This window comes from Hevea brasiliensis, chromosome 7 (assembly GCF_030052815.1).
Source record: "Hevea brasiliensis isolate MT/VB/25A 57/8 chromosome 7, ASM3005281v1, whole genome shotgun sequence".
NCBI classification, from domain to species: Eukaryota; Viridiplantae; Streptophyta; class Magnoliopsida; order Malpighiales; family Euphorbiaceae; genus Hevea; species Hevea brasiliensis.
Window position 1 is genome coordinate 6,053,296 of NC_079499.1, and position 23,668 is coordinate 6,076,963.

The window sequence follows — 23,668 nt, forward strand, 5'->3', positions numbered from 1 at the left end:
CACTGTTGTTAAAATTGTTGTTGAAAAAATCACTTTTTTAAATATATTAATTAGATAGTATTAAAAAATAATTAAAAATTAAATTTAATCAATTTTAGTCATAAAAGTATTAAAATAATAAAATAATTTTTTTAAATTATTTTTCTCAACAGTATCTAAAATGATACTTTTATTCAGAAAAGTAATTTCAAACTCTAAAACTCAATGTCAAACAGAACTTAAATAATTTGGATCAGAGTTAAGATGACAAGAAGTTACAATTTTATTAGTAGTCGATTATAATAAACTCTAATTCCATAGGTTTTGGATTAAATTTAAATTTTATTATTTTTTAAATTAAATATAACAGAGGAGGAGTATCTTAATACCTATTTTTAAAAATAAGAAAGACATATAGAGTTGCTCAAACTATAGGGAAATTAAACTCATGAGTCATACTATGAAGTTGTGAGAGAGAGTTGTGGAGCATCGACTACGTCATGATACTTCTATCTCTCTCAATTAATTTGGTTTCATGCCCGGTCGTTCAACTATCGAAGCGATTTTTCTCATTGGAAGCTTGATGGAGAAATATAGAGATGTGAAGAAATATATACACATGGTTTTTATTGATTTGGAGAAGGCTTATGATAGTGTTCCAAGAGATGTCTTATGGAATGTGTTAGAACAAAAGAGGGTATCTATTAGGTACATACAAGTGTTGAAAGATATATATGAAGGAGTAACTACTATTGTGCGCACGATGGGAGGGGATACAAGAGATTTTCCGATCTCAATTGGATTATACCAATGATCAGCCATAAGCCCTTACCTTTTTACATTAGTTTTAAATGAATTGACGAAACATATACAAGAGAGTATTCCGCGGATGATATTATTCTGATAGATGAGACACGAGAAGGAGTCAATAGAAAGTTAGAGCTTTGGAGAAGTGCTCTAGAGTTAAAGGGTTTTAAGTTAAGTAGAACGAAGACAGAACACATGCATTGCAAGTTCAGTGAAGACCAAACTGGTGATAGGGAAGGAGTTAGTTTGAATGGAGTGGTATTGTCCCAAAGTAATCACTCTAAATATCTAGGCTCAGTCCTTCAAGTAGATGGTGGATGTGAGGAGGATGTTAGTCATAATAGGATTAAAGCCGGATGGTTGAAATGGAGACGTGCCACGGGAGTTTTATATGATCGTAAGATTCCCAATAAGTTGAAAATAAAATTTTACCGTACAGCCATACGACCGGCTATGTTATATGGTAGTGAGTGTTGGGCACTGAAGGAGTCGTATGCGTCTAAGATAAGAGTTGCAGAGATGAGAATGTTAAGGTGGATGAGTGGCCATACTAGACTAGATAAAGTCCGTAATGAGAGTATTAGAGAAAAGGTATGAGTGGTGCCAATTGAAGATAAGTTGAGAGAAGGGAGATTGAGGCTGTTTGGTCATGTGAAGCGTAGACATACGAAGGCTCCAGTTAGACAAGTAGAGCATATTAGGTTAGAGGATAGAAAGAAAAAAAGGGATAGACATAAATTGATTTGGAGAAGAGTAGTACAACATGACCTAGAAGTATTACACATTTCTGAGGATTTAACCCAAAATCGTTTAGAATGTATAAAGCAAATCCATATAGTCAACCCTAAATTTTTGAGATTAAGTCTTAGTTGAGTTGAGTTTAGTTGAATATAAAATTTTAAAAATATAGATTATTAATAAAAATATTTTTTTATATAAATTATTAATTAAATATATAAAATTAAATAAATTTAAATATTTTTCATAAAAATAACAAGATTTAAAATAAATTTAATAATTAAAAATAAATTTTAATGAAATTAAAAATAAATTTGAATTTGAGATATTAATCAAATTTAACTTTAGATATTTTCACGTTTATTTGCTAGATAGTGGGTGTATTTTCTTTTTTATTTTAATTTATTATTATATAATATAAAATTTTTATTAAGAAATGTAAATTTCAATATAATACTAATAATATATTTATTTTTAAAAATATAATATATAAATATATAAAAATAAAATATTTCTTAATAAATAATAATAATATATTAATGTGTGATAAGGAGTATAAAATCCCCTACAAGTATTCTGTGTGTAAAGCTCAATCCCAATTTCTCCGGACGCACCATGGGGACTGCAGGCAGCGACGTCGAAGCCGGCTTTGCAAAGCTGCAAGGCGAGGATTTTGAGTACTACATGCAAACATACTCCATAATGTTGGGCCGCAATTCCAAGAAATCCACCGTCGATGTCGACCTCTCCAGCCTTGGTGGCGGTATGAACATCTCCCGTCACCACGCTCGCATCTTTTACGATTTCACGCGCCGACGTTTTGCCCTAGAGGTTCTTGGTAAAAACGGCTGCTTGGTCGAAGGTGTCCTCCATCTCCCTGGTAACCCTCCTGTCAAGCTTGATTCCCAAGATCTGTTGCAAATTGGGGATAAGGAGTTTTATTTTCTGCTTCCCGTGAGGAGTATTCTAGGCGGCCATCTTGGACCCAGGCATCATGTGGCGGTGATGCCTCAGTACGGTTATCATTCCTCTGGGGCGGAGAGGATGTCGGGGGCTGTGGCCGTGGCGGCAGTTAAGAAAGGGAGAAGAGAATTTTACGAGGATGAGCACGATGATGAAGAGGAGATTGGTGGTGGCGGTGGTAATGGTGGAAAGAAGGTGAGGAGAGAGGGTTTTGAGGGGTACGGCTACAGTGCAGGTGGTGGCTCCGGTGGTAAAGTGGGATTGGCTGGAGCATTAGGTTAGTAGCAGTAATTGTTCTTTCTTTCCTACAGTTGATTTGAGGATTGTTGCTTTTAAGTCATCCACAGGAAGTTTTATGTATATATGTAGTTATTATATTATAGTATAATTCTCTAAATTTTTTGTGGGACTAAGCATTTGTTGCTTTTGTTTGATTTAGCTTTCAAAATCTTCTGTTTTGATCATTTCAACTTCTTACAATGTAAATGTTGGCACTATTTCTTGGAATTTTTTTTTTGTTGGTTTTAACGTTTACAATAAAACATGTTCGTTATTAGTTTTTGAATTGTTCTTTTTTTCTGTATGTGGATTTGGTGGCATGTCTTTTTAGGATAAAAGCTGGGCAGGGAAACTCAATTCTAAATGCCGTGTTGGGTTTCAATTACATCAGGATCAAGTTCTAGTGGTTGTTTTTCCAACTCTTGATTTGTATTACTGAATTTGTTGCACCTTGCTGTTTGGAATGTTTGTTAGTTTGCAATTATCAGTAAATTGTCAGGATTTCTGCAGCTACTTTTATGGATGAATTGGTCTGGTAACTCTGTTACGTTTTTTTTTTTTTTTTTGAATCATTCAATTTATTTGGTGTGTGTGCATGTGCATGGCATAATAACAAAGAGACATTCATGAGACAAGTTTTTAAAACTTAATATTTAGTGGATTATAAGTAGCTATTATCGAGCCTTTGATGAATTTACTTTGATTGCAAATATAGTTATAGGCAGAATATTCATGCTCATTTTTGCTAGTTTGGTGTTTTTTGATCCCATTGTCTACAGAATCCACTGTAAGCTTATTTGCATATTATTTGGTGTTCAGTCCAGGGATGTAATCATGTCTTTTGACTCCCCATAAGGTTTTGTGACTGTACATTAATTAGTCATTTATCTTAATAAAATGGGCGGGGCCTAACTCATCTCCAAAAGCTAGCTCAAGGGGAGGAGTGCCTAAAACCTTATAATAGGTATATTACTCCTAACAAATGTGGGATATTAACACACTTTATACCAAGAATTAAACACATTGAGCGTGAAACATTTATGGGAGGCTCAAACATTGGTTGGGACGTTCTAATACCATTTTAAAAAAATGGAAATGGTTTAATTCACCTCAAAAGCTAACTCAAGGGGGAGGAGTGCTCAAGACCTTATAAGGAGTACATTACCTCTATTCCAAACCAATGTGGGATATTAACAATTTAAACACATTTCGCACTATCATTATAGTACATTAATGATTGTGTATGTTCTGAATCTGGAATGTGAAAAAAATAATAATAATCTATCTATTGCATCCCTTTGAAGTTCAAACAGGCTCTGTCCATGTGAGTTCGGTATGTTCTTGATTCTTTTTTCTTCATTATATTCCTTCTTTTATTTGTTTAATTATAGTAATTGATATCAGTTTCAGTATTTCATGCACTGATGTCTTTCATTATTTCCTAATGCTCTTAAGAAGAATAGTGATGATGCCTTCATTTTTTGTGATGTGTGTGTAGAGAGCTATTTCTGCGTTGAAATGTTGTAGGAAGCAAATATTTGATGGATGTTCTGACCAATGTTACCATAAATAGCTTCACCCTAGTGATTTGTGCTCAAGATCACACAACCTGAGCTATGGATCATTAGCGATTAGGAACTTCAAAATTATTGTTCCAAAATGCAAACCACCATGGGCTAAGAATTGAAAAATTCAGTAATTTCATTACTATTTATATTCTGCAAATTTTGGGACATGGATATTTTTGGTCCTGAAAAGTGTTCTACATTCCTGGTAATCAAATTTCTTGCTGAGCAATCTGAAGATGCCTACCCATTGTATCGCAATTCTAAACAAGGATTTTTTTCATGTTCCCATTTTCGTTGTGTACCTAAGCTATCCACACTCTAGGTAGCATAGGTCCCAACCATGGTTTTAAATAACAGCCGTTACGTAATTTAAAGGTTTTTTGGCTTATCGTCATGGTTATCACCGTTATTTAATAGATTTTTAAATCTGTTAAAGGCCGCTATCGATGTTATCTAAAGGTAATAGCCATTACCGACCGTTAAATAACGATCATAATGACAGTTACTTTTTCAGCTAAGAATTCTTGGCTATTTTTTTTTTTAACCTCTTTCATATGAAATATGGTAAAGGAAACCTTTTCTTGGGCAAAAAACTATCTTGGCTCATTTATTTTAGCACCTTTTTATTTTCTTAATAGGCAAAAAAGTCATTTTCTCTCAACTTTCTCTTAATTTTCTCCACAATCAACTCAAGTGAATCATTCAATTCTTTACAAATTTTGAGCTCAAGAGCATACATCAAATAGATAAGGTAGTTTTGAAGTAAAAGATTAAAGGGTGAGTTTTTTTTTTTTTTCTATTTGTTAGCTATTTTTGAATTATTTTTAGGTGAATACATAAATAATTAGAAAATAATATTACAAAAAAGTTTTAGGTTTTAATAATATTTGCTAAGTATAAATTTAGGCTTTGGCAACATAAAATTTGAAAACAATAACTAATCATGAAATTAACTATTGAAATTTATTTTCATAAATCATAAATTAAATAGTAAGCAAGTGTGCAATCTAATTACATAGTAAGTTTACAATCTAAGCTAATAATCAAAGCTCCCAGTTCCAATCTTAGAATCAAAGTCAAGATAATCAAGGATCTTCTAGATACTCATTTTAGGGATAATAAGGTTAGTTATTTGCTACCTTCTTAGTTATTTTGATTTTAAATTGATTAATCCTAATTATGTATAAGAATGGTGAATTTAATGTCTTTATTTGATATATTTTTACTTGTTATTTAGTTGTATATCTTAGTTTTAATTATGTCTTTGAATATTTATTCATTTCATGAAGTTTGCAAATTTTTCAAAAAAATTTGCATAGTGACAGGCCATTATCGTTAAGTTACGGCCGTTACATGCCCGTTTCTATTACTCACGACCACAAACGCAAACGCTGCCATGAACGCGATTTAAAACCATGGTCCCAGCTTTTGGCAATGAAGTCATTTACCCTTATTGTTTTCATGCCTTATAAAATCCAATTACATTTCAGCTCAATCTGGCATCAATAAATTGCTTTTCATTTTCCATTTAATATTCTGGAATGCCTAAAGTGCTATTTAGTAAAAAAGTTGTACATGATAACTTGCTGTCATTGTCATGGTATCATGGCCAGTTCCTGCAGAGAAGAAAATAGATGGAAGATCAAGGGTTGATCGTGATTCTGACAATCACCAACTTATGCAGTTGGAAGAAAAAGATGTAGTGTCATCTGTTGCTACTGTGCTGTCTGATCTTTGTGGTCCTGGAGAATGGATGCCCATGGAGAAACTCCATGCTGAGGTTAGTTGCTGTCTTCAATCAGCATTTCTAATGATTTTAATTATCTTGGTCTCACTGCTTGCAAAAACCACCTCCTTATTACTAAATCACTTGTTCTTCAGATACCTGAACTATATAGATTCAGCTGTATTCAAACTAGCTGCATATTCTTAATCAGTGTCCACTTAATTCATTTGGGGGTTGTTTATCATGGAAAACCTTCTTACTGGCTTGCAGCCTGATTATCAGTTTTCTGTTGGTTATTTCACTTCATAGAAAAGTACTCCTATTGCTCTAAGAATCATTTGGAAGAATTTAAAATCTTCATTTCTTCAATTCCTTCATTTTAGATGCTATTACTTTATGCAACTTCAATGGCTTTGGATGGAGGATGCCATTCTCTTATATTTGGGAATGCCACTTATAGCAATATACTGGATAAGGATGCCTAATTTGTGTGCTGTTTCCTAAAATTATTATGATGATCATAGTTGTTAAAATCACAAGTTGACACATATTACGATTTTATGAGTTAGAATCATCAAAACGAGTCAAAACATATGTAAAATTGAAATAAAGTAAAATCTAGGTAAAATCACAATTTTAAATAGTAAAATTGAAATAAAAACAACACGATTTTATGAGTTTATGATTTTATATATTCAAAATTTTATAGGTTAAAATATTTTCTTTCAATTTATCGAAATCATTGTCATTTGTTTATTTGAACATCATTTCTAGATTTATTAAGTTTTTAAATATAGTAATAAATATTATTTTTGCTCCTACAATTTTCATTTATATTTTGTAATTTTTTTTATATTATTCTTGGGACAACTTTTGTTATATTTCAATTATAAAAAATATGATCTTATTTCTATATATTATTCATCAAATATTTCTATTATTTGTATTTACATCTTTTCAAAGAAACTTAGAATTATACTTTCAAATATGAAGTTTATATATGTGTGTATGTTTGTATAATTTTAATTATTCTCATATTGATAACGTGGTGAAGAAAATATTTCATTTAAAATTAAAATAATTTGAATATAAAACTTAAAAATATGTTAGAAAGCTTGTTTTTATATATATAACTTATGCTTAAATGTATATGAAAATTTATTATGTGTTTATATAAATATGATTATATATTTTTTGAAAGATATTTTAATTAAGTTGTAAAATCTTACAATTTTACGAATCGATTTTACAATCTTTTCAGCAATTCTAGGTCAGAAAAAAGAGTTTGACAACCTTGATGATGATGTACAAATGAAATTTTGACAATTGCCTGAGTAGTTCTACTGCCCCATAAAGAGAAATATTATAGTCTTCCCCTTATTTGTTAAAGGATTACCCAGTGTGAGATATTACATGGTTCAAGAAATCCTATATGCTGTTGGAGCAAAGGATCATAAAAAAATGGCGTTCTGGGGCAAATTTTCAATACTCAATTCAACTAAGTCTTTATCTCAAGAATTTTCAATACTTATATTATTTGGTGAGCCGCTTAACAAGGGTAGTTTGGGCCAGATTCAGACATAAGTTGCTTCAACTTAGGAATGAGAAACCTTTCTGTTCAAATGCCGTGGATCATTTAGCTGTGGCCCCATTGTATTGAACATGATACCCGAAGGCTTACAGTTATCACTACATAATTTCCAAAGTCTGCTGTTTCCTGACATTCTTTTTGTTCCTGGTTTTAGTTACTTCCATGGGATGCTTTCACATGCTTACCCCTTCTGCTTTTACATGTTTAGTTGGTGGAGCAATTTAGCAATGTCTGGCATCATACTCGGGTGAGGAGATATCTCACGTCTGAGGACTGGCCTGGTCCTGAATCCAAAGGGAAACCCTGGTATGGCTTGCTTATGTTGTTGAGAAAATACCCAGAGCATTTTGTCATCAACACGAGGTCCAAGGGTCGTGTAACACTGGAGTTTGTCTCTCTCGTCTCTCTGCTTTCATAAGATACTGAGAACATAACTAGGTTCTTCTTCTCACATGGCCTAGCTGCATGCAGTTTGTCCACTGAGTGAATTAAGTTGCAGATTGTTGATCTTGACTCTTGGATTAGGTCTGGACTTGCAGCTTGAAAACATGTAAATGAAATGCAGCATAATTGTCTCTTTTCTTGTTTTTGTCTCTGTCATGAATATTCTGTACATTATATTTTTGTAATGCAATTTTACATCTTTTCAGGAAAGATTTCCTGTTTCTTGAGAACATCTCTTAATGATGTGGGAATTTCACTGCCTCCAAAATTTTTTAGCCATCCAGTACTGCTGTCTTTAAACCTCCTGTGATCCATACGATAGAGTTGAATTCATACATCCAGTCTCCACCAATGCAACAAGGTTACTGGCTGATCTTAGCATAAGATGAGTGATGTTCAGTTATTTAGCTTGAGCCTTCAGATTCCTACGTTAAATGTATTTGAAGCATGGTAGATAACATGGCCAATTTTGTGCAACTTTCATCGTTTATCCTTCACTTTTCTGGGGATTGAAATCCAGCTCCTTAACTTTGAGGTTAACATGTTGTAGACTTCTACAAGATCAACTTGGCGATAATTACTGTTGCTTATCAGATGTGCCCTTTGGGATTCGTGCAAAAAGCTGAGATTTGACTGCTTCACCCATCCCTTGTTCGGTTTCACTTGTGGAAGATATCATGGACAAAAAGGTTCCTGTTTCTCTTTCTTTATCCCCTCAAAATAGTTCATCAAGGTCTGATCAATACATTTTCAAACAATATTGTGAACAAAAAACATCTCAAGCCCCTGTTTGAAAATTATAATTTTGTAAGAATTTAATTCAATTGATTTTTTTTCTTTTTTTATTAATTCTATATTTAAAATGAAAGAATTTAATTTTTTTAACTTAAAAAAATTATTTAAAAAAAAATAGAATTCATACATGATTATGAGAATTCTTTTATTGTAAATAATTTATTTCAAAAGGAATCCAAATCGGACTAGTCAACTAGATTGTCTTGAGCCCGTTTGCCAATAAATATCATTAGTGTAGTACTTAACAAAGAAATTAAAGTTCGTAAACATTGGTATGAACTATGAAGTATAGATGGACAACAAGTATTTTTCAGGCACATCAACAATGGCAAATACTAGAATAAAGAAACAACGGGATCATCAAAACATAATCCCTGCCTTCTCCTAAAAAGCTTCGAAATTAGTTCATCCTAGCCAATTCTAAAGTATGCCAAATAAATACACTATATAGGTCAACAAAATTCAGGTTCAAACTAGGTTTTCTCACTCTGCTTAATTTACCATGAGCTCTTTGCGCATAGAGTTGTTTTTCCCTAGCTTCTTTAGTAGGCAAGAGCTTCCTCATCAAGTGCTTCAATGGGAGACCACTCTGGTAACTTGACCAACTACCTTTCCTCTCTGAAACGTGTCATGGAAGGTCTTAGCTTAATCACAGCAAAATCCACCATTGTTCCCACAGCAACAAAGATGATAAGAGTAACAGAAAGGAACCAAATTGACCACCTATAATGTCAAAAAAAATAGCATCCGCGTAAAATATGGCACAGAGAGAGAGAGAGAGAGAGAGAGAGAGAGAGAGAGAGAGAGAGAGATTGCTAAATGGAACTAGACCTTGAAGACGTCCAAGAAGTGCACCACTACGAAATCCTGCAATTGCAGAGTTCATTAGATCACCAGATTCTGATTACCAAGCTACCCTTACAAATTCACTTGCCCCTGCCGAATCAAAGAAAGCACACCTCTAAGCCACACAAACAGGTCTCAGAAAAATAGCTTGTCCTTTTACAAAAACCCAGTTTGTCTATGTAATTTTCAAACAACCAGCTGTTTCACATTTGACTTACATGCTTTGAACCCAACAATGATGGCCCATATTCAAATCTATATCATGCTTTACAGACCAATGCTAGGGTAAAAGGCTCCACCTAGGCCGATTTGTGTACTCATATTTACAGTATTAGATTGCATGTCATGCAACAATCACCATATTTTCAGGCCATAACACATTCCTCGAACAAAGAGGAATAAGCTGTTCCCAGACACTGTTACAATTAGAAGCTTCTAAATGTTGATTGAAGTTTCAGAGAACCATATCCACAGAATTGACTACCAACATGAGTGCAACAAGTGTGTCCCATACAAAGAAATGGCTTACAATTCCTATGGGGTCAAAGGATCCTCACAACAAAAGAAAATCAAACCACCTTATGGGTATTACTTGGAATGCTTGAATGTGTGAATACTAAAAATCTAAGCCTACTTTCAATCTTTTCCGGGATGTCAATGAAATCTGGAGGTAATTAAACGGATGGTGCATTCTTTCACACACCAAATCAATATTCAAAAATGGAGAGTTCAAGTGCAAAGACATTCTTCCAATCCTAAGAAGTTAAAAAGTCCAGAGCCTCTTACATGCAATTTCCATCGAAAATCCCACAAAACAAACTGGGAGATGATGCAAGTTCACAACCCAAACACATTCGTGAACGATAATTGTGACTGGGCGACTAGATCATACAGTGAGAGAGATGAGATATGATTACCGCAATAGCAACCAGTAACAATGGCAAATAGCAGAAAAAACTCCAACCCATCTCCTCTGCAAGCAATCCCTGCATGAAAAAATTCCAAAGTTTGCAAATTAATAACCAAATAAGGGGTTGGTTACCAGAAAAATAGCAGAAAAAGAGGAAAAAATAAAACCTGCAAGGAGAGAGGGTATGAATATACGGTTCATCCAATTTTCTGAGAATGAAGAAGATGATGCTGGGGGCGATGAAGTGCATCCCCTGATGCTATTTTTAATGAGAAATTTTATTTCAGCTGATGCTTTGGTTGAGAACATCGGTGATGAAGCCTGGAATGGATTTAGCCCATTTTCAGTTTTGGCCTCAATCTATTGCACTTCGCTTCTTTACGCTTGAACGATACCGCATCCAACTCTTTCCATTGGAAGCTGGGGAAAATAGAAGTCCAAAAAAAAAAATTATAGGTCTCAAAAAAATAATGTTATTGAGTGAATAATTGAATATTTCAATTTAATTGTGCTGATTTTTCCATCAAATTTCAATTTTAGAGTCGGCCTTTATATATATATATGACTTTTTTTTTGAAGTTTCAATTCCGAAGTTCTAATTATCAATAAAAATTGACTAGTTGAGCAGCTGAATCAAATTACAACTAGTGTGCCTTCAAGGGAATTTCAGGCAGAAATTATGAATTTCATTGTCCCAAAAGGAAAGCGGAAAAAAGTTCAGAAAATGTAACATATAACCTACACTTGAACTGAACTCAACCTGAAGAATGCAACATTTAGCCATGGCTGCCTAGAAGATATATATTAATGAATACACAGTACAAAATGATCGATTATGATAAACTCATTTGAACTATTGAGCAAAGAAATTTTGCTTCTTGATACCAAGTTTCTCGAGCATTCTGCTGTTTCCAACTTCCATAATGGGGGCCAAGAAAAAAAAAGGGCAAGTAACTAGGTATAGCTATGTATTTAACAGGTCTGCAGATGATGGTGATAACAGACAGTGACAGCACATTTAATATTGCGCTTTCTGTCTCTTTATTGAGTTAAGAACTGCAAAGATCTGCTTACTAAAGGATGAGGTCTACCATCATCCGCCTTAATAGGGGGCTTTGCACACCAAAAATGGAGGACAAGCTAAAGCTCCACAGTTAGAACTGGATTATTCAGCCTTATTCTGAAACCGAAAATACTCAGGTGGATGAGTCTGGCTCTGTATCTTCTGAGGCTGAAAAGCTGTTCACTCCTTGCTTGTCATCCCAGTCGCCATTCTGCAAGGCAGGTTCAGATCTCTTCTGCAACCCAGATCCATTCCGTCTCTTGTGTTCTGGAACAAATGTTAATGACACATCCATTAATGATTTCTTGGATTCAGATTATGAGTAACAACAACCATTAGAAAATATTACTTTTACTATTAATTGCACTGCGAGTAATTGCCAAAAATTCATCCCATTTGAATTTTCTAAGTTCTTGCTTCTCCTCCTCAGAAAGCTCAAAGTTGGGTTCCCTCCCACACATGAAGGCAGCCCTGCAGATACAAACCCTTTGGTGAGTTTCAGAGTTTTCTTTAAGCTAAACTAACAAGGATATGCTCTCCTTGTGATTATGTCATGATGAGATATTTCCAGAATGTTAACATAAAACCATCTTAAACAGGAAAAATAAAATAAAATCTTCTTCTTACTTGTTTTATTAGCATAGCATGAAGGGGATGCATAGAACACCAGCACAAACATGAGAAATAATGCAATATAAGCCTAACCATCATAACTTTGAAAGGTGAAAGAATCTACAAGAAGTGTTATACAAGGAACATGTCACATTTCTTTATCACACAAATGTTGAATGGCAAGTCTCAAAATTTCTTGTTCAATGTAGTTTGAAACACACATCACCATCTTTTCAGGTCTAAGCAAGTGGAAATATCAAACCCATCATCCAGATTTGTTCTTATAACAGTTAAATACACCTCACAGTTGCCCACAGACTTTTTGCAGCTATCACCTATGTGATTGCATGAGAATTGAGAAGGATTTCCCTTTGTTAGATAATTGTGACAACAATTAAGCATGAACATTCTGCATATAAATCATACAATAATCTAAGAGGGCCAAAATTATCTGTTTGAGTAGGCACGAGACTTTCTGTATAAATCAACAGGATTTTTGTCTTCCAATATTACTTTCATTTTAGTAGCAACTGACACTCCTGAAAATAATCATAAATGCAAACGCTACCAATTCAAATCACTACCTGTCATACAAATGGGCAGCCTCTTCTTGTGAACCAACAGTCCCCAAGTGGATTTGCTTCTTGTCAACTTTAATTGCTGCCTGCCATTTCATATTTTTGAAATAGACACCTCTCATTAGGCATGGTTCCTGGTTTTGAACATGCTTTCTCCTGTGTCGCTTTCTGCGTTTAACTGGTTGCCCTAAAAACACATAAACAACATGTACAATAGCATAACCAAACTGAATAACAAGTAAAAAAAGAAATTATACATGTACTAAGTGTGATTGATAAGTTTTGATGGTAGTAGTCCATTAAGGGAACATCATTGCTGGTTTTATGGACTACTATTATCAAAACTTATCAATCACACTTGGTTCAGATATATCACATGAGATAAAGGGCTTCTTTCAAACTGATTCTTTCTGCTTCTCAAACATCAAAGTTAACATTTTAGGAAAATCAAATGGCATTCAAAAACCATCTAATGAGTGATGACGCTTGAGTGAATGCCATTTATGTTGTCCTTCTATTATGGTGATTTTCCAAAGAACAATTTCCTGTAATAGAAGAATATTTGTTGCCCAATATGTTAAATCCTCAAATTTATGAACTTTTGTGAATTAGCCCAACTTGAAGTCACTATTAGTAATAAAATCTATATGGCTCCCAGTCCATTACAAAATTACATAGCTTGGAAAAACAAATGAGAATGAAGTCGGTTACACAGTTGATACATGTCTAGTAGTATTTACATGGAGAATGAATAAAGGATAGATGGAGGCAAATTAACTAATTAAGCCTAACAGAGATTTTGCTCAATGATTTGCTGATAGTCTGTTGGAACTGATACTTATGCAACAGCTCCAATTTATAATCACAAGATAGCAAAAGATAAAAGTGATGAAAAGAGGGTAAGAGGAAAAACAGTAATGCAAAAGTAGCAAGTTGCACCAAATTAATTTGTTGCTTAGGTTTAATTTCTCATCCATGTAATCAAGCCATTCACGTGTCTGTTCATGTTGAGAGACAAAGAAAGTTCACCTTTAGCACACACTGATGATAGCAGAGAGAGTTTATGATGCACTGGGATTCCTATTATTAGGACAGAAACAAGGTGGAAAGCACCAGAGAAATAAGTAGCCTCCCATTGTAGACATCAGTTTGATTTAAAGGCTATAAAGATAAAGTTAAGCAGGGGGAAAGATATGATTAATTGCTGTATCAACACAATAAAGCATATGGATGACTCAATATTGAATGTAGTTCCCAACTAATACATATAAACAGCGCGATTGTCATTGAATACCAAGTTCTCTGATCTAATTACACTCTGCACCCTGTCTCCTCCCTACCCCAGCGGCCCCCCAGAGACCTTATTATTGCGCAACATTAAACAAAGAAAAAGGAAAATCCAATACAAGGTGATCTCAAAATACCAAATGGTATTTACAATGACTGATCAAGCAAGAAAACAAAGAAGTAGAACAATATGGTTTACATGATGAAAGAACATTATTTTCAACCATAAAATAATGCAGTTTGTGACATAGAACAACAAATGACACATGTTGCAAACATCTTTAACCTTATTAGCCAAGAAGCCTATACCATCAATTTAGATGTAAGCAACCAAATAAATTAATGCAGTTTATGACATAGAACAACCAATGACACATGCCACAAACATCTTTAACCTTGTTAACTAAGCAGCCTATACCATCATTTTAGATGTAAGCAATGAAACTTTTTGACTTTGTGAAAATCTTTCTTTTGACTACCAGCTCATAATGAACATAATTACATTGCACTGCAATTACAACATGCTTTTTAGTCCCTCTGTATGAACTGGTACAGTAATTAGCTAGTTTATTCTCCCATTACTTTTTCTCTACATTCATGACTGGAAACACTTCCAGATCTCTCTCTCTGTCTCTCCAATATGTGAGTTATCCTCAAAGTCCTTGAAAAAAAATATCTTCCAAAACAGATACCTTTACCAGTTCATAGTACCAAGATCTTAAACACAACCAACCACTTTGACCCCTTAGTTTATTGATTACACAATCTTGCATTCAAATGCTCAAATTCATCCAACTATATTTCCAGCAAAGGCCAAAAAAGTTTGGGATCATGATTTAGTTTCTTCACGAAAAGAAACTCTACGAGGAAATTATTTTGTGTTGAGAAATGTAGGCATGAGTTTAGAGAAAGAGTTACAGCTACGCTGTAATAAAGACTCCTTCAATATCCTAAATTCCTGATTCATGAGATTCCCAACTTTCCTTGCTGAAGCATTAATTGTAAGTATTCCCTTAAATACAACTTTAGATTGTAAAACAAGCTTCCCCAATCCCCACTCATTGGGATTATTATGAAATGAAGACATGACCTTGATCTGAAAGTGTATCATGCTAATTGTAGTAACCAATTCCACCATTTTAACATATATCTTTATCATTTTCATTATTGTCCCACATCCATTTTCTTCTGTCTCATATTGTTCCATGACATTACAATTAACCTATCTGAGAATCATATGAAGGTGGCAAGTGTTGCATATCTGTGTCTATGGTATTGAGCTAAAAATGATTCATTTTATATGTTTAAAACTAATTAGCCAGAAAAATGAAATAGTAATAATAACCAACATAATGGCAATTGATATTTAATTCTGCATCTGGTTGGTCAATATTAACTCAGAAAGATGAAGCATATTTCTCTACATAGACAAACCTGGATAAGGTTGAGATTGCTGCTCTTTTGATGAGCTAGAAGCCGACACATTTGACGAACCAGCTCCCACTTTGGAAACGGTTTTCTGGAAAACCACATTGAAAAATATAACGCAAATGCAAAAATAAAATAAAATAAAATAAAAAAATAAAAATAATTAAAATACGAGACATCTTCTATATCAAGTAAATAATCTCATTTGTCTAAAATTTGCAAAGCATGTAATAAGGAAAATAGAGGTTTTATATCATAGGTCATTGCATGACAGTTAAAGCAACCCACTAGATACATGAAATGGTTGATCCCAAAATTCTTTGCTTAAACATAAAACAAGTCCCCAACGGACAACTTTTACCTTCCATGTCAAACCTTAGGAGTCAGCAACACAACCATGCCAAACCTTTGGCTCAACAATTTTACATCCCGATAAATGTGTCCAGTGTATCAAGAACCCTATAATTCCAATGCATCCAGGCAGCCATGACAACAATCATTAAACATTACTGGACTCTATATCCTGAATTCACTTTACTCTCCCAACAGATTGAATTGCAGAAGTCCATTCCCTTCTTTTTGCATTGGCTAAGGCAAATCATGAATTCCATAAATAGTAATGACTTCAAAAGTGAAGGGAAGGATTTTGAGTTCAAACTCTATCATTGTATCTAAAAGGGAGAAAATCTCTCTATGATGAAAATCATGACCTGAACAAATGGGATATCCGATTTTTCTATATACAGCAAGTTTTCCTATTATGTAAAGAACTCTCCAGCAAATTCTAATAAGTTGTGACACCACATATCCATGAATCAAAAGTGAATTATACAATGGTTTCAACGTGATCAACTAGAGTATTATCTCTCTCTTGTTTGGAAGACAATACAAACCAGCTGTCAAACCTCAGTCTGCCTGCATGGGCGGTTAAAATATCTTAGTTTTGACTGCATTGGCTCATCAATACCATTGGTTTTAATAAAGTGTTCTTTATGCGCCCAAATAGTGGACTATACAAAGTTCAAAGTTCATACAAATTTGTAATAGATATATGTAAAAAAATAGATATATGTAATAGATATATCCCAAATTTTTTGGATAAAGGCTTAGTTGAGTTGAGTATATATGTAAACAAAAGTCCAAATCACAGCATGCCCAACAACACTTCATCCAAAGCATTCAAAGCAAATAGTGCTCTGTCATGAATGCTACGAAATAAACAGAAATAATGAGCTATCTTTACCTCCCCAGGTTGCTTGACATCATCTGCTGGCAGAGGATGTACACTTACAGACCTTGCATTCTGGGTAGAGCTTAAAGGAGAAATTCCATTGTCAAAAAATCGAGGAAGTGGAGTCAAGAAAGAACTTCTTCCTATAAGGGCCAATCAAATTTGATAAATAATACTATTCAGGCATGACATAAAGCATTAGAGCCTTTTACATTAATTATAATACACAAAAAGTAATTTAATTGGTGACACAAGGATTCCTTAAATGAATACCAAACATGGTTGTGAAGGCCCCATTACTGTTATACATGTTATATATAGGCAACTAAAAGAAAATACAAGTGCAATAGCCATTACTTCCATTACTTAATGATAACAGTCATTATTTACTGTTAAGGCCATTGCTCATGTGGGTTTCTTTTTTTTTTTTTTTTCCCAGAGGAGCACAGACGACTCATTTCAGTCTTTTCTTTCTAGGGATTTCCTCTTATGTTTCTCACTTTCTCTCAACTTTCCATCTAAAATTTTCTATCTTTTTACAAATCTTTCACTTCTAGAGCTAAGATCATCAATTAGTGAAGGTTATTTGAAGTGAAGGAGAGTAATCTACATTCATATTTTGCAAAGAATGAGTTATTTGTCTTTGTTTTGGTTTTTTTTGTTTATTTGTTGAAAAAATTTATGTTTTATGCTAGGTTGTTTATGAAATTTATGGTATGAAGCATTGGTTTGCCCGATCTATAGATTATTGTCTTTCTTCTAATTTTGAACTATTTTTGAAATTATTTTTATTAAAATAAATAATTAATTGGATATAACATCAAAAAAACTTTTAGCTTAATTAATGTTTGCTCAATATAATCAAAGTCAAGATAATCAAGAACCTCTTAGACACTCATTTTGGAGGTAATAAGGTTAGTTCTTTAATATCTATAATTCTACATAGTTACTTTAGTTTTAAGTTGATAACACTAATGGTGTCAAAAAATGATGGATTTAATGTATTTATTTGATGTATTTATACTTATTATTTAATTATATACCTTGATATCTTTAAATATTAATTATTTCATGAACTACGCAAATTTAAAAAAAAAAATTGCACAGCGATAGGCCATTGCCAAGAAACAAAAGAACAACATTTAATCAAGATTTCTACTTGGTGAATATGCTAACTACAAAGAACAATCTAATATGGCTATTCAACATATAGAATCAATGATTTCATATAAAATGCCTTTCAATTAGTGTTTACCAGCACATAGTCCCAAGAGTTTACGCCTTCTTAAGCTAACCATAGTGGATTATAATCTTCGTCTCAGTCCACAATGGCTTAGACACCGGCCTTTAGCATTGATCACCTTGCTCCTTGGATCACAGGAGGCAAGATCAGTCGCAACTGATGACAAATATGCAAATGAAACAAGATTAGATGGAAAAACACTTGAAAGTTAGAATGACCATAAAAGGAATATAAATTCATGTATATTACAATTACAATCATTTCAAAAGAAAATCATCACAAACAATTGACATGACAGATATGAATAATATAAAAAATGGAAATAGAATTGTGAGGGCAAAGCATATCTTTTCCAAGTTATAGAGGACAAAAAAGAAGCATGACAATGAAGGCTCTTGGTCTCTTCAAACTAACATAAGAATAACCACCCAAATCAAGGAGTAAAGTCCTTTGTATACCCATATACAAACACTTAAAGCACTTGCTTTAAAGTATCTGATTTGCTTAAAAAATGCAACCCATACAGCAAAATTTCGATATAACTAATAACTGATAAGCAAAGTTCCCAGACGCCAATTGGGGTGTTGTTTCCATCCAAACTTCCAAAGAATGTGAGTGGAGTTCATTTAAGTGCCAGGGAAATGAATAACTGTTTGGGTGAAAGATGAACAGATGCATACAGCTAGTTTCAATTCAGGTCCTACCACCTTTTATCTACCCATACGAACAGAAAAAATTAAAAAAAAAAAAAAAAACACTGAAAGTAAGCTGCTGCCTGCTAGCTAGCATTACCACGCAACTACAACACAATAGAAAAATTAATGAAATAATGAACAATGATTCCCTTCAAAGTGAAGCTAAAAACCCAGGCGTTGGCTAAGATATGTGGAGTTCAATTACGGATGTACATACGCTAATCCATTCCCACATTCAATTTACAGAATGTGAAAACAAGAAAGTACAAACACAGCTTCTTTTGGCTAAGAATCCTTTAACAACAGAAGATAATCGATTGCAAACAAGAGGCAGGGTGACAGAAAGCCCAGCACCAGCCAATGAAAAAAAAAAAGAAGGAAAATCTTGTGTTGATAAATTGGCAATAAAGAAAACCCATACCACTCATAGCACTAAACGGGGATTAGAATTATAGAGTTTAGAGGAAACCAACAAAAACGCCCAAAGACTTGGTTGCGAAGAATTCTAATTATCGCTCTCCTTAGAAAAGAAGTCAACCCCCATCAACCTACCACCTTTCATGGAGGATTAGATAGGAAGGAGTAAAACCCAGAGGCTAGAAAAGAACAAATAAAAAGAAAAAAATGGAAAATCTAAGAGAAACCCACAAAGCCCAGCATAGAAAACGCAGCTCTGTCTCTTTTTCTAGGCCCACAAAAGCAAAATGCCCATAACCCTGCTGAGAGTTGACAGACCAACTAAACAAAACCATGTAAAATCTTGAAAAGCCAAAAGCAAAGCAGAACAAAACAACAGCTAACAAGAGAAGCGGCCACCCAGAAGGAAGAGATAAAGCGATGGTGTTTGTACCTTGAAGGAGGAGGTGATGGTAGTTGAGAAAGCGAACAAACCGAGGAAAGAAACAGAAAAATCTGTTAAGAGAGAGAAAAGGGGTTATGGGATTTTAGGAGAGGAAGGTGGTGAAAGAAAAGAATAGTCAAAGGAAAGAAAAAAGAGAGAGAGAGGAAGGGATATGTATTGAGGAGTCTCATGCATCAACCACCTTTCGTTGTTTTTGTCTAGGAGTAAGCATTTTTTATGAGGTGGTGATGGCGTAGGTGGTGGTGGAGGAGGAGAGTGGTGCTAAATGGTAAATTTGGCAATGGAGTTTTTAGAGAGAGAAAGGGGGACGTATGCTTATTTGTGTACTTTTGTTGGGTTGGATTCCTTCATTGCCCTTTTGGTGCCTCCCTATTTCCATTTTTGTTTGCAATCGCTTTCTATACACTCAAATTTACAACTTTGTCCTTCTCTTCTCTATTTTGTTTGCTCTTTTTTTTTTTAAAAAAACTTTTACTAGTCATACATTCATAAGTGATGATTTAGGAATATATTGCACTTAAATGTAAATACTTGCAAACAAAATGTAAATTCTGGTTGAGTTTACTTATTAACTAGGAAATATATTTCTAATTTATTAACATTTTTTTCAACGTCACCAAATCATTATTTTTTATAAAATTTCAATTTAACCCGAGAAAATTCAATTTAACTCATTTTTAATTTTATGTTTAATCCAACCAATGCATTGCTCAGAGATTGAGAGTTACTAATCATAAAAGAAAAAAAAAATTAAAAGAGAATATCTAATGTTATTGGGATGCACTCCAATGATTAAGTTAAAAAATAAAGGGAATGTAAAAAATGAATTTATTATAATTTTAAAATATAAAATATATTTACATTTTAAATATAAAATTTAAATTAAGAGACTATTTTATAATAAAATAAAGCCTTAGAAACTTGATTGTTTCATATTAAAAATATAATAAAAAGCATTTTGATTATTTTTATTAAAATTAACAAAAATTTGAATGGAGGGATCAATTTTTATATATAATAAAAAATGAGTGACTAAATTATTTAATTTTAAAAGTATAGGGGCTAAGTGTAGATTTTAACAAATCTTATGTATTATATTATAACTTACCTTTAACCTTTTCAAATTTAATTTTGTCCTTTAGCTACAATTGCACCCAAACTCAAAAGTTTGGTTTTATTATCAAAAATTAAAACATTTGACTATAATCAATAAATAATATAAAGTTTGGAATTTTTATGTCCAATTTGCCAAATTGAATACCTTTTACAATTTATATGTTTCAATAATGATATAACTCCCCAACATATTTATATTTAATTAAGTAACTCAAGTTTTTTAATAGTCCATATGCCTAATTATATTTCATAATTTAATTATGAGTTTGTTTGATCGATTTAACCATTGCGAGATTTATTTAATAAAATAAAACAGTTTTGATTAAAAATAAATAATTTTTATCTTTGTAGGATTATCAAAGATAACAGTACTTATAATTATACACTATAAATAAAAATATATTTGATAATTATGTTAACTAATAATATTCACATAATTACATAATTAACTTATTATAATAAATTATTATCTATATCCTATATAAAGATATCGTGTTATATATTGAGATAATTCTTTTTCTACATAAATAATTTTATTCACCGTTCTTTCATTTTAGCTCTAACTTGAGCGTCGAAGCATTGTCACCGAGCACAAACATAATAGATCTCTGACTCATTTATTATTTATTTTACAAGTTCATACCCATAAAGAATTTTCCATAGACCGCATGAATTACATAACATATTTATCTTCATATGTAAAGATATTAAAATCAAATTACATTCACTAAATAACTATATAAAATACATTAAAAATTGCATATTAAAAAAATAAATAAAATAAAAAAATAATTAAAGTCACTTAAAGAATATAACATACATTAAAATAATTTATTTCATTAAATTAAATTATATTATATTAATATAAAATAATTAATAACTATAACTTATCACAATTATAAAGAAATGAAAATTTATTCTTTTTGTTAATTTGTAAATTGATAATAGTCGTGTCAATAATTTATTTTATTAGTATGTTAATTTAATTTATTGAATTTTTATTTCATTTTATAATATTTTATATTAAAAAATATAAAATTTTCCCTATTTGTTTTTTAAAAATTTTCATACATCAAAATTTATTTTATAAATGAACTTATCAATATAAAATTATTTTAAATATTTTTATTATAAAATATCATTATTTAAAATTTCAAATTTCAAATAAAATTTTAAAAATTTCATATAATAAAAATTAATTAGATTTATTTTAATAATTATTTATAAAATATATTAAGTTACTAATTATAATAATATGCCATTATTTTTAAGAGATTGTTAATTTCATAATATATAAGTAATTTATGTTTAATAGTATTTTATTTTATTTATTTATAATTTATATATATATACGAATAATAGAATAAATTTATAAAATATCAAATATCGTAATTATTTTATTTAATTATCATAAATTAAAAAGCATACTATAAATCATATTCCCTGAAGTTTCCAATTACAACTATACATTCTACTAATATATACTTCCTATAATTATTTATTTTAGTTAATATAAATTAAAAATCCTATTAAATATTCTTATACCCACGTTTGCATTCACCCTTCCTCCACAGCAGCTTCTTTTCCTTATAAGAAAACATTAACTACTATAATGAATATAAAATATTCAACTATGAATTTTAATTTAAAGGTAAGCTTTCTCAGTTTTAGCTAAATGGTTGATTCCAATCATGGAACTGTACTCCCCATTCTGCATCACGAAAAGTTGCAGAATTAGCATTGGAGGAAAAAGTTTAGTTAGCTAAAATTAGCAATTGATTTAAGTTTGAGATATCATGTACAAACAGTACTGCACGGAAGATAATTGCAAGGAAGAAAATATTCCAAGTTAAAGTGCTCATGGGCTAATTCTTCAGATCCCACATTGATTGTAGATAACGTGTGGGTATGACTTATATAAAAATAAAAATTTTATTAAAATTATCATAATTTTAATAAGTATTTATTTTTATCACTCAATCGTGTGTCTATTTTTTATAAAAAAAAATAAAAAAAGAAGTATAATAGATTTAGCACTTTTATTTTTTATAATAGATTATAATTTTCTATCAATAAAAATTTAAAAAATAATATTTTTACTTTTAATTAATATTTAAATATTGATATATTATATGATTACTTAATTTTAGTATAAATTAAAAATAATTTGATACAATAAAAGAGAATTGTTTTACAAAAATTCTAATAAGAAAACTTGTAAATTATGTTAAATCATAATTTATATATGAAAAATATTTTTTATATAAAATATTTTTATAAAAAAATATTTTTCATAAAATATTTTTTATTATTTAATTATAATATTAAATTAATAATATGTATTTATGCTATATATATATATATAAATATTTTTATATTTTAATAAAATTATCAAAATTTTAAAAATAAAAAATAATTTAATTTTTCTTTTGACTAAAAAAAATTTTTCATACTATTTTTTCAAGAGCTCCAAACATTAAGAAATATAAAAAAATATTTTTTTAAAAAATATTTTTACTTTCATTTACTTGACTAATAATTTTTTTAATTTATGTGTCAAAACTGAGGCAAGTCTTCTTCTTCCACTCCAAAAGAAACATTTCACAAATTCACATTTAGCCAAAAGGGGAATAGAAAATAAGAGGTAAAAAACAAAAAATTTGGAGGGCAATTGGGTCAACGTAATATTACGAAGGCAGAGGATGAAAGGGGGACAAATTGGGAATAATGAAGATTGATGAGGGTAGACAAGATGGTAGAGGAGAAATTATTAATAGTGCGGGTTGGTTGGTAGAGAGCTAAGGGCACCGACGAGTTCTGATTGGATGGGCGGCCTGTCATATAAGCCTCTATAGATAATGTCCCGCCAACCTCACTCCCTACCAATAATATTGAAATCTCTCTTGT

The 23,668-nt window shown here is 31.8% G+C and overlaps 3 protein-coding genes and 1 pseudogene across 8 annotated transcripts in view; 2 read left to right on the forward strand and 2 right to left on the reverse strand.

The window, feature by feature from the left end:
• Positions 1 to 23,668, forward strand: part of LOC110672040 (wound-induced basic protein) — a 47,003-nt gene that overhangs the window by 17,741 nt on the left and 5,594 nt on the right. The gene's annotated exons all lie outside the window — the stretch shown is intronic.
• LOC110672036 (FHA domain-containing protein FHA2) lies at positions 2,077 to 8,944 on the forward strand. 3 transcript variants are annotated; one of them, XR_002498194.2, is made up of 4 exons: positions 2,077 to 2,764; positions 5,948 to 6,114; positions 7,860 to 8,201; positions 8,302 to 8,944. XR_002498194.2 is itself a non-coding variant. In XM_021834703.2 (3 exons), exons 1-3 carry the CDS (start codon positions 2,140 to 2,142, stop codon positions 8,067 to 8,069), a joined length of 1,002 nt encoding a protein of 333 aa, XP_021690395.1. In that variant the 5' UTR covers positions 2,077 to 2,139; the 3' UTR covers positions 8,070 to 8,228. The 3 variants fall into 3 exon arrangements, 1 of the variants encoding a protein (XP_021690395.1); XR_009150020.1 differs by having other exon boundaries at positions 7,860 to 8,176; XM_021834703.2 differs by lacking the exon at positions 8,302 to 8,944 and having other exon boundaries at positions 7,860 to 8,228.
• LOC131181497 (uncharacterized) lies at positions 9,074 to 11,324 on the reverse strand (annotated as a pseudogene).
• On the reverse strand, positions 11,480 to 19,935 carry LOC110672034 (ethylene-responsive transcription factor-like protein At4g13040). 4 transcript variants are annotated; one of them, XM_021834698.2, is made up of 8 exons: positions 19,634 to 19,935; positions 18,101 to 18,244; positions 16,858 to 16,988; positions 15,621 to 15,705; positions 13,929 to 13,979; positions 12,906 to 13,086; positions 12,059 to 12,180; positions 11,480 to 11,976 (listed from the first exon to the last, which is right to left on the reverse strand). In XM_021834698.2, the coding sequence occupies exons 2-8, from the start codon at positions 18,141 to 18,143 to the stop codon at positions 11,843 to 11,845; spliced, it is 747 nt and encodes a 248-aa protein (XP_021690390.1). In that variant the 5' UTR covers positions 18,144 to 18,244; positions 19,634 to 19,935; the 3' UTR covers positions 11,480 to 11,842. The 4 variants fall into 4 exon arrangements, with proteins under 4 accessions (XP_021690390.1, XP_021690391.1, XP_021690393.1 ...); XM_021834699.2 differs by lacking the exon at positions 19,634 to 19,935 and adding an exon at positions 19,205 to 19,584; XM_021834701.2 differs by lacking the exon at positions 19,634 to 19,935 and adding an exon at positions 19,001 to 19,155.

Excerpts from the sequence above, each read along its gene's own strand:
- LOC110672036 (XM_021834703.2), top strand. The coding sequence starts at position 2,140 with ATGGGGACTGCAGGCAGCGACGTCGAAGCCGGCTTTGCAAAGCTGCAA. Across the intron at positions 2,765-5,947 it reads GGGATTGGCTGGAGCATTAG|TTCCTGCAGAGAAGAAAATA; the intron begins GTTAGTAGCAGT and ends TATCATGGCCAG. Across the intron at positions 6,115-7,859 it reads TGGAGAAACTCCATGCTGAG|TTGGTGGAGCAATTTAGCAA; the intron begins GTTAGTTGCTGT and ends TTACATGTTTAG.
- LOC110672034 (XM_021834698.2), bottom strand. The coding sequence starts at position 18,143 with ATGGTTAGCTTAAGAAGGCGTAAACTCTTGGGACTATGTGCTG. Across the intron at positions 15,706-16,857 it reads ATGTCAAGCAACCTGGGGAG|AAAACCGTTTCCAAAGTGGG; the intron begins GTAAAGATAGCT and ends GTGGTTTTCCAG. Across the intron at positions 12,181-12,905 it reads GCTGCCCATTTGTATGACAG|GGCTGCCTTCATGTGTGGGA; the intron begins GTAGTGATTTGA and ends TTGTATCTGCAG.